General features: G+C 38.3%; 1 protein-coding gene across 1 annotated transcript in view; it reads right to left on the minus strand.

Moving 5' to 3' along the window:
* Positions 1 to 555: 555 nt before the first annotated feature.
* The window catches only part of LOC128741230 (conserved oligomeric Golgi complex subunit 7), a 177,011-nt gene continuing 159,346 nt past the window's right edge, over positions 556 to 18,220 (minus strand). The window contains exon 4 of the mRNA XM_053836877.1: positions 556 to 804. Coding sequence (XP_053692852.1) covers positions 635 to 804 — 170 coding nt within the window. The 3' untranslated portion in view covers positions 556 to 634. The remainder of the gene's footprint in view (positions 805 to 18,220) is intronic.

An 18,220-nucleotide genomic window follows, 5' to 3' on the forward strand; every position in this document is an offset into this window, starting at 1 on the left:
AGCTTGACAGAAACACTACGAGGGCGGCCGTGAGAGGATGATTGTTATGTTGGTCGCTATCCCTGGATCGGTTCGCGCCTCGACAGGTAAAGTGGAAGCGCAGTGGCGAACTCGACGGAGCAATGCTGAGCCTAACAAGAAACCCTGCGAGTGTGGCCGTGAGGAGATGGAAGTCATGACACAACCACCCAACCGACCAACCCACCCATCCAGACACACACACACACATACACACACACACACACACACACACACACACACACACACACACACACACACACACACACACACACACACACACACACACACACACACACACACACACACACACCACACACACACCACACACACACACGCACACACACACGCACACACACACGCACACACACACACACGCACACACACACACACACGCACACACACGCACACACACACACACACGCACACACACACACGCACACACACTAGGAGGATTGAATCGGGTTTTTAGATACAAAAAAATGTTTTCATATTTAAAAAAGTCTTCATGTAATGATACAGTGACATAGAAATAAGTATTCGGAGACAACATAATCATTTTATTACGAATCTTCAGCATAGCTTTACTAAAAATTTATCCATAAGCTTATAATTTTTAACATGACACAATGTTTCTTTTTTGTCGGATCATCGTCACAAGTCTAAGATTATACCCGATACTAACTGTGTTATATTGATCCAAAGGCATCCTTAATAGCATTATTATTTGTTGTAAATCCTTATTAAGTTGTATTCCTATTTCTTCCAAAACGTTGCCGAAATATTCTGAAATGAAATGAAAATATTATATGGTAAGCGAAAAGGCAGGTATGTAGTAGTTACACGTAAGCGTAAGACCACAGAGTAAGACTTTAGCTTGGGCCAGTCTAAATTCTCGTTCTCCTGGTTCTCTGGATGAGAGTGGAGGATGCAGAGTCAGACATTAAATGGGTCTGATTTTTGAATAGATCCTAACTGCAAATGAGAGATTCTCTTCATGCCTCCTCTCTTATGCTTATTACTGCTGCATAAAAGCTAGAGTTCTGAATTGAGAGATTGGCCATGGCAACTCAGTAACTCGCGAGAACTTGTCATTATTAAACCAGCGACACACGCTTCACGTAATCAGTGAGTGTCGTTAGTTTAATGATGCGAGTTTTTGAGTGACATGGCCAGTCTCTCAATTCAGAACTCTAATAAAAGCACTTCAATGTAATTTCTCTTAACGCTTACCTAGCTTATGACACCGGCAACCTATAGTTACTATATATATAGTTCGGCGGATAGAAAACCAGGCGAATTGGCATCCCTGATTTATGAAATTAAATTTGAAATTATAGTGAAATGTGCAGGTTCTTACGAAAAATAATCACTGGCGGGTGTTGAAAATGACTAGTTCTATGAAAATAAAGTGTATTTTTTTAACATTACTCCTGCATTTTGGATTTTGAAAAGCTTTTGGCTCCGCTTTTGACGTTTATTTGGCTCCCGATTTTCTATCCGCCGAACTATATATATAGTAACTATACGGCAACCATTTCGTGCGAAAAGGGTACGTTCAAGGGTGTTTGCTTCGTCGTGATAAGCGTAAGAGAGGAGTTACGAAGATTCTCTCATTTGCAGTTAGGGCCTATTCAAACATCAGGCCAAATATGTTTATCTTCATATGCCGAGAAACATGTATGCCATGTCTGGGGGGAAACATAGAACATATTATTGTTTTGCTTTTTCTCTAGCGTTTTCCGTCAGTTACGGAAATCAGTATATAGATGAAAAACCAAATTATAAAGAAGTAGTGAAAACTCGACTCAATCCACCTGACGGTGAACCTTTGTTATACCATCTTATAGGGTATATTGCTGTTTCGTCGTAATTGCCTATTGCCGTCCTATCCAATACAAATTATTAAAAATATCAGCATTTTTATGACACAAAATGCAAAACTACTTATTCCCTAACATTTTAGTTTGTTGTCTATCATACGCGATCAATCAAAGAGAGCTGAGATCTATTTAAATGCTTTTTATCAATAAAGAAGTCCTACCAGCCAAATTTCCTGCGTTTTTTTCGTGCGACGATGAAGAAAATGTTGACTAATCGTTTTAATTTCAGTCATTCACAAATGAAAATAACTCACGCAAGGCATTGTCGTTATTCTAGAACCAGGAAAACTTGTCTGACCTGCAGGAATTTTGCAGAATAACATTTGTCATGCCGTCCTACACAAATACATGCGCGTTAGCTTCCTAAACATTGTTGTGATTTTTAGTTCGGACGATGAAAAATTTTGATGGACGAATTTTAAAACGGCACGACGAATTTAAGAAATAAAGTTAGTTGCGTAATTTCATTAATATGCCTGCTTTTCAGTGATTTCCAAGCTCACGGATCGGAAGGTAAATGTGTTTTAGTCAAATCAGCACAAGAACTTTTGGAGTATTCATTAAATCCAACCAAAAAATGATGAAAATTAGAATGGCTTTACTAACTACGACGGGAATTAGAAATAAACCCTTATTAAATAAACCCTACTTGTTATTTGAGACAGACATCGGCACGTCTTCGAAACTTAATTCAACTCTCCTTTCAGTTGATTTCAAAACCGATTCAGTCATTCAAAAGCTATAATTTATTTTTTATAGCTAAGCGTCGATTTTTGGGGTCATCCTATCTCCGAAAGAGGTACCCCAAATGCCAAACAAAAAAATACGTTAAAAAGACGAAAAAATAGGTTACAAAATTTAAACAAAATCGGTGCACTTTTAATTTTTGATAGATCCTTTTTCCATGAAATTGCAGGATAAGTATAAGGGGAAGTCTCCCAGTACCGGACACCTAAGGATTTTGACATAAGGTACCCCGGGGCAAGTGGGAATACGGGGTAAGTAGGAACCGAACCTTTCTAGAAATAAAAGATACAACTCAAACGCATACATTAAAATTATAGATTATTTATAACAGGCATTCCAAACATCAAAATTGGACTTTAAATTTGAGCGTTATTTTCAATTTCCGTTGTAAGTTTGGCGCACTTTTTTATAAATGATATTTTGGCCACAGGCTTCTCGTAAAAGTACTTGTTTTTCTGACAGTAGGTAAACATAATGAGTATATTAACAAATTACACCTGAAAACTAATTGTTTAATTTGACAAACGGCATTTAAAAAAATGAGTCAAAATAAGGTCGGCACTTTAAAGTGTTTCAGCACAAAACTTCCTGTCTTAATACTATTTTTAGATGTACTACCGAACATTTTCAGTTCAATTACATAATATTTATATCAGTAAAGCTTCAAGATCAAACCGAAAAGGACTAAACCAAGGGGACCCAAAAAAGAAGTCCATTCGCACGGCTTATGAGGTGTAGCTTTCTACTCCTCGTTCCGACCTAAGTTAGAGGTTGCAGTTAGTTACGTCAGTGACTTAAGCGCCACTCTCTTCCGAGAGGTCACTGCGTCGGTTTGTGTCCGGCCAAAGACTCTTTCAAAGGGCGGGTATTTGCTTCCTGAAATCTTACCTATAAACGAACGAATCAAGCAGTTTAATCGGGTGGTTGTCTTAGCTACCGGTGAGCCCAAGAACCGCTCGAATCGAATTTGAAACTCTTAGTGGAGGCGCACCGATCCGAAAACCAAATTCAAGCCGACTAATTATCAAACGATGACCAAATTATCAATCGGAGTAAACTTAATACTTTCTTTTATCGCGTCTCAATTTTAAAACGATTCAAGGTTGAATCAAGATTTAGCACTTCAGGGTTTCATCTTTACAATTTTTGGGAATTTTAGAGCTCTTTGTGAGTGCGAATTACAGTTTGCTGGCCAGCTTGAAGTTATCGTTACGAGATGCCACGTGGTTCCAACGTAGCAGATGGTTCCACCGAAAAGTCGCAGGCTGAACCGCAAACAAATCGAACTAGTCCTTAATGGAGGCACCGCAGGCCGGTTAAAGATGGCCGATCGACGGGGTAGATGCATCCCCGAAAGTAGCTTGGTGGAGTCCGAACGGCTTGCCAGATAGAGGTTTCGGTCCTTTCCGTATGGTATAGAGACCGTTCAGGCTCAAAATTAGCCCCCGCGTTGAATGGGCTATGGCTGTAATTTCCTTACCAATTTTCAAAATGTCCGAATACTCACGGTTCAAATTTCCAAAATTCACAAACACTGCTCGAATTCGACTTTACTTGAGTACGGTCTCCGCCAAATAGGAAGAGTCTCGGTTAATCGAATAGCCTCGAACCCAACCATTTCGAATATTCGGTCTTTAACCCTAGAGCGGTCGCGCTAGTGTACTGAGTACACGCGTTTTTGAAAAACGCGAAAAAGTCATCGAAATTTTAATCAAATCATACCAGGTTTTGGTTGTATTCGAAGATCTACTCTTCCTCTTTCTAATGATACCAAAATATAGCAAAAAGAAATAAAAAAGTGGTCGAAAATTGCTTGTAAAAATAGTGTGTCCGCGCGCGTGTACTCAGTACACCAGCGCGACCACTAACGTAACTTTTTTGAAATGAAAAAAGTTACACAAGCGGTCGCGACGTGTACTGAGTTCACGGCGGGCGATAGCTCAAGTTTGTGAAGAGATAGAAGGTTGCGACTTTCGACAAAGTTGCTTATCTAGTTAAGACACATCCGGTGACATACAACAAAGTTCGGAACTGATTCGCTAGATGGCGCTAATAATGAAGAAATTAAATTCATTTAGGAATATTTTAGAACCGTAATGACCTAGAAGGTTGCTATATACTACAAAGGTGTTTGTTAAGTCAAGACGCATTTGGTATCGAACACTGAAGTTTAGAACTAGTCCACTAGATGGAGTATACGTTGAAATTCAATTCATTTGGCGATATTTCCGACCCATGACGAGATAGAAGGCTGATGTTTTCGACAAAGTTGTTTATCAGGTCAAGATACTTCCGATGATGGTAAATAAAATTCGGAATTAAGTCATTAGTAGGTGGAGATGATGAGAAAATCTAATTCTTTTCGGAATATTACGGAACCATGATGACATAGAACACTACTGTTCTCTACAAAGTGGTTTCTGTAGTCAAAACGCGTTAAATAACGCATCGTTGTCCTTTTCACCATTGATCGCGTTGTCATTTCCAGCCAATCAACAGCTGTTTTTATGGTTTCCTGACAGAAGCAATTGATACGTATTGCTTCAACTTTTATCAAAAGACAAGATGAAGTGCATAGACTGATCAAAATTCTAATGACGAAGCAATTTCGTCGTCTACATCGTCTAGCCAGGAAGATCACCAGGAAAGATTCCTGGAAACCCGTGCTGCGTTTCCATCACATTGTTTAAAAATATTTTAGAGAGTGTTTGAGTCCCTATTCTTCCCAGGGTCGCTAATAGGTTTATTCGAAAATCTTGCACACAAATAAATGTCTATCCAAAATCTGGCGATCAATTTGACCGATGGGGAGGACTTTTTCGGGAAACGTCTTGCCAGTTTGGTCAACGCAGATACAAAATGTTCTCTGAAACTGGGAGTGATGACTTTTTTGCAGAACGGCGAAACAGAAATCTGGCAAAAATCTGGCACATTACCAAATATCTGGAAGGTTTTGAACTTTGTTTGGTATGCAATAAAAAATCTGGTAAAATCTAGATTTATCAGCAAAGCAAAACCATGGGTATAAACGTCCTTCAGAACTTGACCCTTCTTTATCGATAGACTTCGCTGCCGGTTATTAGAGTCCAGTAAAATCACGGGGCTAGTGCAAAGATCCTATTAACTCTGTTCCCCCGACACCGACACCGCCCCCCCGACACCGCCCAGTCGAGACTCGAACATACGATGACTGGCTTGTTTGGCCAGCGTCGTACCCCGGAGCTAACTTGGCGGGCAGGCTTAATGGCAACGTTGATGCTTGCAATTATTAACGTGTGCGTGATGATAAAACCAAAACTATTTGTTTTGCTAACGCGACAATACGACTGAAGGGCACTCTCTTGATTACTCATTTGTATACAGCTTGCTTTTTCATTGGGCTCGAATACTTTACTCTTTCCTTGTATTATGTGTGTTATTTCCTGTATGATATATGTCTAATGTACATTTTTCATTCTCATTATCATAGCAGGAAATAACACAAACAAATGCTCGTTTTGTATTGTTGTTTGTATGCATGGGTAAGTTGAATAAGTATCATGTATCTCTAGGTGAGATATGTGCATTATTCAGTTTGTCAACATTGTCGATGATTCACAAACTCTGTTATGGGAAAATCGCCAAGAGAATAATATTTGCAAACATTTTGGTGTTCTTTTCAAGACCAGATAAGCCATTTTACCGTTTATTCGACATAAGCTGAGTTATCGCAAAAAGAAATATGATTTTACCAACTGCGACATCTAACAGGACAGTTCCGAATTTAACCGATCATTTTCAAATTCGTCTTGTCTAGACACACAACTTTGTCAAAAACCGCAACCGTCTATCGTATCATGGTCATGAGATATCATCATAAGATTATAATTTGACCACGTGCGCCACCTAGTGAAACAGTTTCAGACTTTATTATGCATTACCAAATGTGTCTAGTTCGAACAAATAACTTTGTAGAACACAGTAACCTTCTATCTCGTCTCGACTCTGAGAAATTCCAAAAAAATCAATATGCTCATTATAAGCGCCATCTATCGTATCAGTTTCGAATTTTGTTGTTCGCAGTCAGATTGATCTCGTTCAGATAAACAACTTTGCCAAAGACAGCAACCTTCTATCTCTTCTCAGTCCCGAGATATTAGATATTTCAGTATCGAGATTCTAGAATCATTTACTTTGGTCGCCATTTCCGCCATCTAGCGAATCAGTTCTCAAACTTTATTGTGCATTTCCAGATGCGTCTTAAATAGATAAACAACTTTGTCGAAAACCGCAACCTTCTAACTCATGCCAGTCTTGAAATATAGGCAGAATTATTCGCCGTGTACTCAGTACACGACGCGACCGCTTACGTAACTTTTTTAACGCGACCACTCTAGGGTTAAAACAAGCGTTTTAATTGGCCCCGATCAAAGGGTAACGATAACAGTTTTCGCCACTTTTATCGGCATAAAATTGGAAAACCCAGATTTACTGCCATATAGGGTAAATGATTTTGAAATGGACCTAGTCGAATTCTGATCTTGAATGGACCTATTTTTAAATATGAATTTTAGGATATAATTATCAAGTCTTTGTACTGTATTTAGCTTTTATGTTTATCTTTAATCATTTCTGAACGTAAATATACTAAAATTAAATTCAAATTATAGCCAAAACTACTTTATTGCTGCGTATTTAAAAGTAGCTATTTTTCAGCGTTTTGGCAGTCACCATAGAGTATTTTCAAACTGTTACTACCCGGAACCCTTCTGGTTTGAAATAAAACAATACTCTTAAAATGATGCTAAAATATGTGTAATTTCAATTTAGGTATTTAAAAGTTCAGTAAAACCAGTAAAATCTTCAAATTCCTTAAAAATGTTAACCCCCTTTTTTGATCTTGAATGGACCTAGTATTGATTTTAGAATGGACCTAGTTTTGCGCTCCGAGACATCACTGGCGGTAGCTATCATTGCCTACCACTAACGAACACGCCGTTGTATATTCCATAAAACTGCTTTTTGTCACTATAGTATCTTCGTTTATAATTAATCTATAAGCACGGGATATTGAAAGTAGGCTTGATTTATAGCCTTAATAAAAACTTAATTATATTGATAAAACTAACTATCACTCATCCTTTTTCGTAGTTACTTCATAGTGTTTGTACATTGTACCCTCTAGTTTTGAAACTAAAAAGTCTTCCTAATTAGTTAGCTAACATATGTCATTTTATGCTTAAAATAATATAAACTTAATTTATTCTCAGTATTGTACAAAAATTTTAACCATCATTGATTAAAAGATAAGGTGGATCAAAAGATAACAGGGATACTAACTGCCTTCTGTTAAGGGGGCATAGTAGGGTAACCAACGTATTTTGGACCCCATCAGCAGCTGTACATAATTTGGACACTTACAGCCAAATCAAATGGAAGTGTCCAAATCATGTACAGTTGCTGAAGGGGTCCAAAATAAGTTGGTTCCCCTACCTTTTCAATTTTTTAAAACCTAAATTTTTTTATTGATTATTTCGAAAGATTAACATTTTGACCATATGTGTTTGAAGTCGTTTGCATGAATTCCAAATATTGACAAAGTTACAGCTATTTGTACCGCGCATGTCTGGAGCAATTAAACAACGAGTAAAAACTTCAACGACGTTTTTCTCGAAACCAGGTTTTGAAAGTCAGTACCATATATATCTCAAGAACGGCAAGCAATTCTTATGATTCTTTTTTTGTTTCAAAGCCAACAAAATTATCTAGTGTTTGACCCATCCTTTACTTGATACTGTAATTTTTGTATTTTTTAGAAATGTTTAAGTCAATTTTTTCGCTTAAAAACCATACTTTTATGTTTCAATGTCCGCCATTTTGTTATGTGTTCGAATTCTAAAAAAGGATGGATCAAACACGAGATAATTTAATGTTCTTTCATGTCGTTTTGGAATTTTTCAATTCGGATAAGCCCGCCAGCGCCAATCCATGGTACCGCAATTCATGGTTTTTTTGAACGACTATCTTCAAGGAGCCGTAGGGGCAAGGGGAAGAGGTTCCCTTATGAAAACAAAATTGCAAATATTAGTATAAAATGCAATGTTTCGAATGCAAAAAACCCGATTCAATTTGCCTTTCGCGTTATCGAGAAAAAATGATTTGAAATTAGGCAAAAAATATGGTGTAAAATGTACTATGCCCCTTAAAAAAGAGCTATTTTTGCTTCATTTGCCAGTTACACTTAAATTTTTCAATTGGATTTTACGTATTTGTTTTAGCACGAAGCAAAAGTGTAATCTATATAATCTACATAAGTAATCTATATAAAGAGAGTAAAATTTTCCCAATTTGTTCGCCCTATGTAAAAAAAATCCCAAATTATGCTAAACGGGACAATTCTTGTATCATTAAAAGTAATGCACAGAAGAATGAAACAAGTTATTTGAGAATACAATTCTGAAGATTTATATATAGCTTTATTGTATAGGAAACTCTAATATTGGAACTTCGAATTGAGTTACGAAGCTAATATTCCAAACTCTATTTAAAGTGGTTATCCCTGCTTAACTATCTACGGGCAACATAGTAAAAATGGTTGGAATCAAAATTTTGGACAAATAACGTCCTGTATTTGTGGGGACTGAGTACCCCTGAGACAAAATATTACATTGCGTTGCTCCAGTATCAGAGAATACATCACGCGATACACTCTCTTGGTAGTGCTACACTGTGCTTCCGCCGTGCAGACAGCGTGATCGGTTCGGTACGCCATCGTGTCGACTATAATCGGCATATTCCGCAGTCCAACCGCGTTGATAGTGCTGGTTGCTGCCGACCACTCTCGATGGCTGGCAGTCGGTCGAATAGGTAAGACTTGGGCGATTCTTAGTGACGTGAAACGAGGTTTTGCACAATAGCGACAGTGATAGGACAGTTTCTACTGTAACAGAATCCAAGAAAATTGTTTTTTTCCTGTTATCTGTATGAGAATTGCCCAAGAAATCATGCATCTCGCGAGTGCAACGCGAAAAATAGTGCTTTGACGATGAAGTGAAAAATTTTTTTTCACTGCTACTAAAAAAATTGACGATAAGAAAAGTGTATGCCGTATGTCGTTTCTCGTCGTCAGTCCATGTGCTTATCGCTATTTCCGTATGTGACAGCAATGTGAAAGATCGCAGAGAGGGTGAATAGTTACTGTTCGCTGACCTTCGTCAGCGTGGTTTTTTTTTCGTCGCGGGTAAACGACCAGGAATAAAGTGTTCTATTGATCACCATCGGTCGCTTATTGTTTTCTCTGACCCGCGCCTTACGAACTGCAAACGATAAAATATGACAATAGGTGTACTGCGTTTGCAGGTGAGTCTTTTACTTATATTGTTTCAGCGGTTGGGACGGGAACAATATTGCATAGTTTAAAGACACTAGATTTTTTTTTCAAGTGATTGAATTATGTTTAAGGGGCGGCAGAAGTGGACGGGATGTATTTATCGGCTGTATTGGTGGTGTATGGTCAAAACAAGTGTCCTTAATTAGAGGCTGACTAAGTGGGCTGCTTATTACGCTGAGAACGAGGCTGTGATCAGACACCTCGAGTTTCGCAAACGCGGTATGCTGCATAATTGGCATTGGCAGTTTGCATAATTGCATTCATGTGTTGCACTTCACAAATATTGGCCTGAGTTTGTGTTTTGGAATAAACAAAATGAATAATAACGGTTCAGCGTATTGTTTTGAGCTTTCAGATTTTTTTACCACGTTTTATTATGCCGGAAAGGGTCAGGGGGTTTATTAAATAAGTGAATTTGAAGAGTATAATCATTTTTTGTCGCGTTAAAAATAGGGCTTTGTGATGTTTGAAATATTTTTGATTATACTTGTTTCAGAAGAGTTGACTTGTATGATGAAAGAAAACTTAGACACGACCTCATATGCATGAAATGGTTCGATACAACCATTGGTTAATAAAATGGTTTTATTTGGTCATGAATCAAATAGTTTAGTAAGACCATCATATATTAAATGACTCGGTACGATCATTACTAGATGGAGCATTTGGTTCGGTACGACCATTGATAAGAAAAGTGATTCGGTACAATCATTATTGAGTGAAGTATATGGCTCGGTACGACCATAGATGAATGAAATGGTTCGGTACGACCATTGGTAATTAAGATGTTTCTATATGGTCATAAATTGAATGGTTCGGTACGACCATTAATAAGAAAAATGATTCGGTACAATCATTATTAAGTGAAATATATGGCTCGGTACGACCATAGATGAATGAAATGACCATTGGTAATTAAGATGTTTCTATATGGTCATAAATTGAATAGTTCGGTACGACCATTTTAAATAAAATGATTCGGTACGATCATTACTAGATGAAGCATATGGTTCGGTACGACCATTGATAAGAAAAGTGATTCGGTACAATCATTATTGAGTGAAGTATATGGCTCGGTACGACCATAGATGAATGAAATGGTTCGGTACGACCATTGGTAATTAAGATGTTTCTATATGGTCATAAATTGAATGGTTCGGTACGACCATTATAAATTAAATGATTCGGTACGATCATTACTAGATGAAGTATATGGTCCGGTACGACCATTGATAAGAAAAGTGATTCAGTACAATCATTGTTGAATGAAGTATATGGTTCGGTACGACCATTGATAAGAAAAAAAATATTTGGTACAGTTATTATTGAGTGAAGTATATGTTTCGGTACGATCATAGATGAATAAAATGGTTCGGTACGACCATAACAAATTACATGATTCGGTACGCTCATTACTAGATGAAGTATATGGTTCGGTACGACCATTGATAAGAAAAATGTTTCAGTACAATTATTATGGAATGAAGTATTGGTTCGGTACGACCAAAGATGAATGAGATGGTTCGGTATGAACATAGGTTTTGTTTGGGCAGTCGGTACGACCATCAAAAATTGAACGATTCGGTACGATCATTATTGGACGAAATACACATTTCGGTACGACCATAGAGAAATGAATAGACATGGGTCAGCACAACCATAGATGAAGTAGCTCGATGTGACCATTGTTAAGCAGTGTTTCTGCACGATCGCGATCCTGGCCATTGTTCAGTGTGAAGGTCCTTCATTGTGTACAGAGGCAAGGATACTACAATGGCAGAAGCAGCAATGTGGTTGAGTGCTTTTTATCATGAACAGAATTGAACTATTTTTTTCCCTTCTCTAGCATTATAGTATTTAGTGCCTTAGAAGGCAGATATGTACGGGCCGTCATTGACGTCGATGATGCCTAACATGGTAGAGAATCCTTATAGGAAGATTTTACTGTATTTACTAAACCAAAAAAGATTTATAAGAATCTTGGTAGGACAAATGCAACAGCCTCGTCTCGCAAAAATGCCAAAGAAATGCCAATTCTGCGGGAGAAGTGAAAATTGCGCAAACAAAAATTTGCTTGGCGGTCTAAATAGGATGGAAAGAGTACTTTTCGCATTACCGAAAAGGCAAGAACAACAGTTGCGTGAAGTCAAGATTCGTCCGTGGTTTACCTCACAAGTCGATCAATCTCCAAAACCAGAAGACTTGGAATCTTGTGGTTTCTCTCAGACAAAGACTGTTAATATGAATGGAATACGCTGGAACACCCAGTCGTTCGTACAGGGGATACCTACCAAGTTCAAAATTGCTGTAGATTTGTAATAATGCCCGTGTTGGTAACCGTATCAAACTCTCTTCTTTGAATAGCATGATCAATCAGCCACTACAATAAGTTTGTAGCAGTACAACAAAGGTGATGATCTGATTCACTGGATTCACTGGAAGAGGAGAATCCCAAACTCAGAATTTCTTTTGCTTGGCAGATACAGATGTTGAATATATTAACAAGTTTTTTTTATCAAATTTTATCTTGTGAGAAGAGGAGAGATGTGGGGACTGGGTACCCCTGAGACAAAATATTACATTGCGTTGCTCCAGTATCAGAGAATACATCACGCGATACAGTCTCTTGGTAGTGCTACACTGTGCTTCCGCCGTGCAAACAGCGTGATCGGTTCGGTACGCCATCGTGTCGACTATAATCGGCATATTCCGCAGTCCAACCGCGTTGATAGTGCTGGTTGCTGCCGACCACTCTCGATGGCTGGCAGTCGGTCGAATAGGTAAGACTTGGGCGATTCTTAGTGACGTGAAACGAGGTTTTGCACAGTATTTTCCATATAAATACAGCAAAAAGTTTTGCTGTAAGTTTAAGTTTTGACAAAACTCAGATGAGAAATAGTTTAAACACGTTAATCAAGCATATACCAAAGCTTCAAAACACCTTTAGCTCGCTGACCGAAAACCCTAAGGCCAATAAAATTCAACCGGATCCTGTAGTCACAAAATCAGACTTGTCTGAGTAAAAAGAAGCAGCCACTGCTGATGGTTAAGAACGCCAACTTCCTCACTTTGTGATGCCCAACCGACCTACAAAATTACCCGGTTTGGCTATAAAATCATCTGTGCGTCAATGGAGGATTTAGAAATTAGGTAAAGGCCTGGATAATGATATGGTGCAAAAAATATAAAATTTGGATCAATATCTGGACCATTTTCAAACTGGATATGCCTAAAAAAATAATATTGTATTTGATAATTTTCTAAATAGTTTAGTTAAAATAATTATGAGGCTCAGAATAAAGTAAAATTAGGCCATTACAAATATTTTATAAAGTTTTTGTCCTTCCGGTGTTGGGCCACTGAAGGGGGGGGGACAAAGTGAATTTTTTAATTGCTCGAACATAAAAACATGGGTTTTAAGCATTTTTATTTAAAGTTTAAGCGTGAAAACCAAATCTGTTCTTGCTTTTAATATATACGTTATTATTTTCCATGCAAAAATGTACGCAAAGAAGACAAAAACGAGAGAATTTTTTCAGGACGATTTTCGGAAACTCCGAATTCGAATTTCCATTTCTGTTTCGTGCTAGAAGTGTTAAGCACACTCATTTTTCGAGTTTTTCAGGCTGTAGAGCCCACGGACAATTGATTTTATACTCATATCCTACAAATTTTTTTAGCCACCCGATTTTTCAAGCCGATTTCCAAAAGGGGGGGGGGGGGTAACAAAAACTTAAAAAATATTTTGCAAAGGCCTTATATTCCGCCGATAAGTAAGCAGGTTGACTTCACATCACCTTTTGGTCGATTGACAGATAGATTAAAAATCAGTTTAGTAAAATATTCAAAATCATGCAACCGGACTAACGTTGTACTACGCTATCCGTGGTCGTACAGTCAACCAAAAAAGTATTCGGACAGCAGCGCATAAAATTTTCTTTTAGAAATTTTGCACAGTATTTTTGCAAAGAATGGTAACACATATTTTTTAAAACAATGTTTAACTAAAGCATATTTATATGCACAACAAAAATTCGGGGAAAAGCTTTCCGTTTTGAAGATAGGGTACATACAGTTTGAATTCCTTAAAAATGTAGCCAAAAAAGTATTCGGACAGTTAACTATTAGTTGAAACCAATGTCTTTTCTCGCTCAACTACTACCTTGTAGGACCATTTACGTTCTTGATGACCTGTTTTAATCTATTTGGGATAAAATTAACAATTTTTCAAATATCCCTCTGTGAATTGCTGAGCATTTTTTTACAAGAGCTCGGTTTAAGTCATTGTAATAAGAAATCGAATGATTTCTCATTTAGAAATGAGATTATCTAAAAAGATGTTCAAAAGGGTTCAAATCTAGACTGAATGCTGATGTTTCGGTAGCTCTAGGACAATTATATGGTGCCTACCGCTTACAATTATCGACAGTATGTTTAGATTCAACATCCTGGTACAATATGTATGTACCACACAATTACAATTTTGCTTTAATTTCACCTAAAATTATTCAGATAGTTGAGTTTACATTTAGTTCTATCCAAAAATATATATCTTTGGTGCCTCGGAGCTTTCCAAGCACCCCAACAAGGTATACGATTTCGTATTGACATGGGTGTCAAACTTCAAGATTTTATAATTTAGTGACACTGAAAGATATTCCAGGTTTACAGCTTTCTATGGCAACCTTGCAGCAGATTCGGAGTACCTCGGCGGAAGTGCTCATTTTCAGGTATATTCGAAATCATATCAATATGTGTGTCAAATTCTATGATTTTGATGTCTCGTAAAACCTTAAAGGTCCACATCCATGAAGGTATATAGTTTCAGTCATTCCAAAATGGCCATAAACAGTATTGGCATGGTTTTAGGAACTAATTCACGGAAATGGCTACTTTTCATCAGTCGAATTCCAGTTCAAGAAATATAAACGTGCAGAAGCCGAAGAAATCTGTTTTTTTTAAAATAATTTCTGATATCCTTTAAATATTCAGGAAGAACCAGAAAATATACCTCGGCGAATGCAACCGGCTGGGCAATTGAATTTTTATCTAATTTTATCCAATTTATGAACTTACTTGCTCAATTTATACATAACTCGACAAAAATAGCAATAATGAGTTCTTTTACATAAGAATGAATCTCTATCTTTAAGTCACAAATAAGGAGATCCAGCGACGTATTCAAGCAGTATATCGCGTCTACTTTGCCCTTCGCAAAACGCTGCGATTTAGAAGCATAAAGGGCCAAACATAATGCTGCGTCAACGACTCCGTCAGCGTTATTCTGACAATTTTCCCATGGGTTTACTGTCAAAGTGACGCTGACGGAAGCGTTAACGCTGCATTCTGTTTGGGCCTTAAGCCGCCGTACGTACGTGGCAATGCTCAGACCCCCTATTAGACCGGTAGACTATGCTCACGGAAGACTTACGCAGCTTTACGGACGACATTTGGCGGAGTACAAGTTGAAAGTGAAGAGTAGTGGAGGTGCATGAATTAAGGGCTACAGACACTGCTTGGGGAAATTACCAACGTACATTTGGCGAAAGTCGGTAAACTACAGTGAACCAGACACGTCGCAAGAAAACGGTTCTATACAACAACCCCACCGGCACCGGGACTCCGCCTGGGAAATGGGCGACAAGTTACCCAAGATTGAGTTGAACCACCCCGGCTCTAAGCTGCTGATGACAACAAAGATCGTACAACCAGCCCCGTACATTTTCCTGTACTCTAAACAGCTGGCTGTGAAATTTCAAGCTTGAAAATGTAGAACAAATTTTCTTTTGGGGAGTTTGAACCCCCAAACTTTGACGTAAAAGCCAAAATGACCAAAATGTACTTTTTTGGCCCTACGCATTCCTAACTATGTAATATACATGCCCAATGCTCAAACAACATTTATTTGTTCGAAAATATTCGAGAAATTTGGGAAAATAGAGCTACTCTACATAGTTGACGTTACTCCCCGCATAATCATCTAGCATAGTCACGGGCTTTACGCCAAACTATAGTATGAGAATAAACAGTCTGTTTATTCGCATAAACTGGCGTATGCATTTTTTGAATACAATAAACGAGAAATGAATCACGAAACCCCATCGGCCCTCTTTTGACTAATAATCTCTACTAAATTGACAAATTATTTAATTGATAAAAGAATTTTCTTTCGAATTAATTAATTAATTAATTTAACTAAGTATTCATGTAACAACATTGTTTCTGCTAATTAGTTTGCTGTCGAGAAGAATGTTTTACAGGATTTTTAAAGACTGCATAGCTTCTGGCACTCTCGCATCGAACCCTTCTTTTCCCTCCGCAAGACGCTTCGGACAAGGAGCATACGCAGAACTAAGCTGACGATGTACAAAGCGCTAATCAGACCGATAGTCACGGTGTTCAAAATACCGCTATTAAAAAATAAAATAGGCCATTCAAACGGAAAATGTCAGTTGGTTTGTATTGCCATCCTACACCTCTGAGCCAATTTAAAAAAAAATCGATCAGCGAATTTTTGGGTTACGGCTCTTTTGAAGTTTTAAAGGGCAGATTGCTCATATAAAGTAAATAAAAATCTTCAATGACACTTCCAAAATGAACGTAAATCACAGCCAGTATTGATTTTTTATGCAGCATATGCCAATTGCCGACCATTTTAGGAGTTTTACGCTGTATTCCGACTAACCGAAAATGTTCCGGATTAAGTTATTGCTGTGGAAAATAGCCAGTATCGAACATGAACAAATACTTATCATGCGACACCGCAAATTACGCCAGAATTTAAAAACTAGATCACTGACAGTCAGATCAACTACCTAGCACCACGTTGGTTATATCTGGACAAGTTCCGGGGACTTCCGGGAACACCCAGACGAGTGGCCAATTTCGTCCATAAACAAAGGCACCTTAAATCACACTAGAATACAATAACTTCCCGGAGTCTCCCAAATATGTCCAGATATGACCAAATCTGTTCCTAGATAGCAGATTTGGCTTCCATTGGTGTAGTTATTGAATTCTAGTGTTCTAGGCACGGCACGATAAGTTTTCGTTCATGAATCAACTCATTCCGCGCTCGTGGATACTTAGCCAAATTCTCTCACGTGGATATGCTTAGACAGATTTTCCAAGCTCTTTTTTCCGCTCTATTGCTTGGTGGCATTCCCCGTCAAACTGATCATTTTGTGCACTCGAGTCTTCCGCTCCTAGCATCGCGGTTGCGGCCCCGTTGACGCCCGAGTGTAAAATACTCCATCCGTCGAGGGTCGAAGCATCTAGCTCCACAGAACAAGGCAGAGCTTCATCCAGTACTCGCGCGTAGTTTTCGGCCACTGGTGGGTTGTGGCTGCCGAATGTTTAACCGAGGAGGGCGGCTTTGTTGCAAGGTATAAACCGTCGATAGTTTTATAGAACGCTTCCCTCTCGTCGTCTGGTTTACCGTCGTGTGGACAATATACGTTTAAGATGGTGTAATTGAAGAAACAGCCTTTTATCCTCAACACGCACATCCTCTCGTTGATCGCTTTCCAGTCCATTACGCGATCCTGCATTTTGCCCAACACTACGAAGCCCGTTCCCAGCTAGTTGGCCGATCAACCGCTCTGGAAAAATTAGATTTAGCCGCCACGGATCCTGTACACCTTCTCGCCTTTGCGACAGATCTCCTGCAGGGCCACAATGCCAAACTTTCGGGGTTCTAACTGATCGAGCAGCACCCTGTCGCCACCAACGAAATTTATAAATTATGAGAGATACAAAACGATGTCGGTAATATTGTTATTCAAAGGCGCTTTCAACAAAAATGTACTTGTGCTACAGTTTTAGTTTATTGTATTGTTATTCTGCAATGAATTTTTTTTTTAAATGTAAGCTGAAATATTTCGGGGGGGGGGGGGCAAGGCAAGTTCCCCCCTGGCTACGTGGCTGGATAGTAGCGCTGCTTTTACAAACGTACATGAAAAATGTTTTCTGATCCATTTAATTCTAGTTATCTTACATGTGCTCGTAAAATCTGAGTTGTCATATCAATAATAAATTGCATACATTTAAAACACATTATATCTAATCTTTGTAACCAAGAGCGCAGGATCTTGAAAAAACTTGATACAACTTATTCAAATAAATTAAACAAAGCAAATTGTTGAGTGCAGGACAATTTCGGTGTTACTGTTATGATATTGTCCCTTACAGTCTCGCCCATTCG

Source organism: Sabethes cyaneus, chromosome 3 (genome assembly GCF_943734655.1).
Source record: "Sabethes cyaneus chromosome 3, idSabCyanKW18_F2, whole genome shotgun sequence".
Lineage (NCBI taxonomy): Eukaryota > Metazoa > Arthropoda > Insecta > Diptera > Culicidae > Sabethes > Sabethes cyaneus.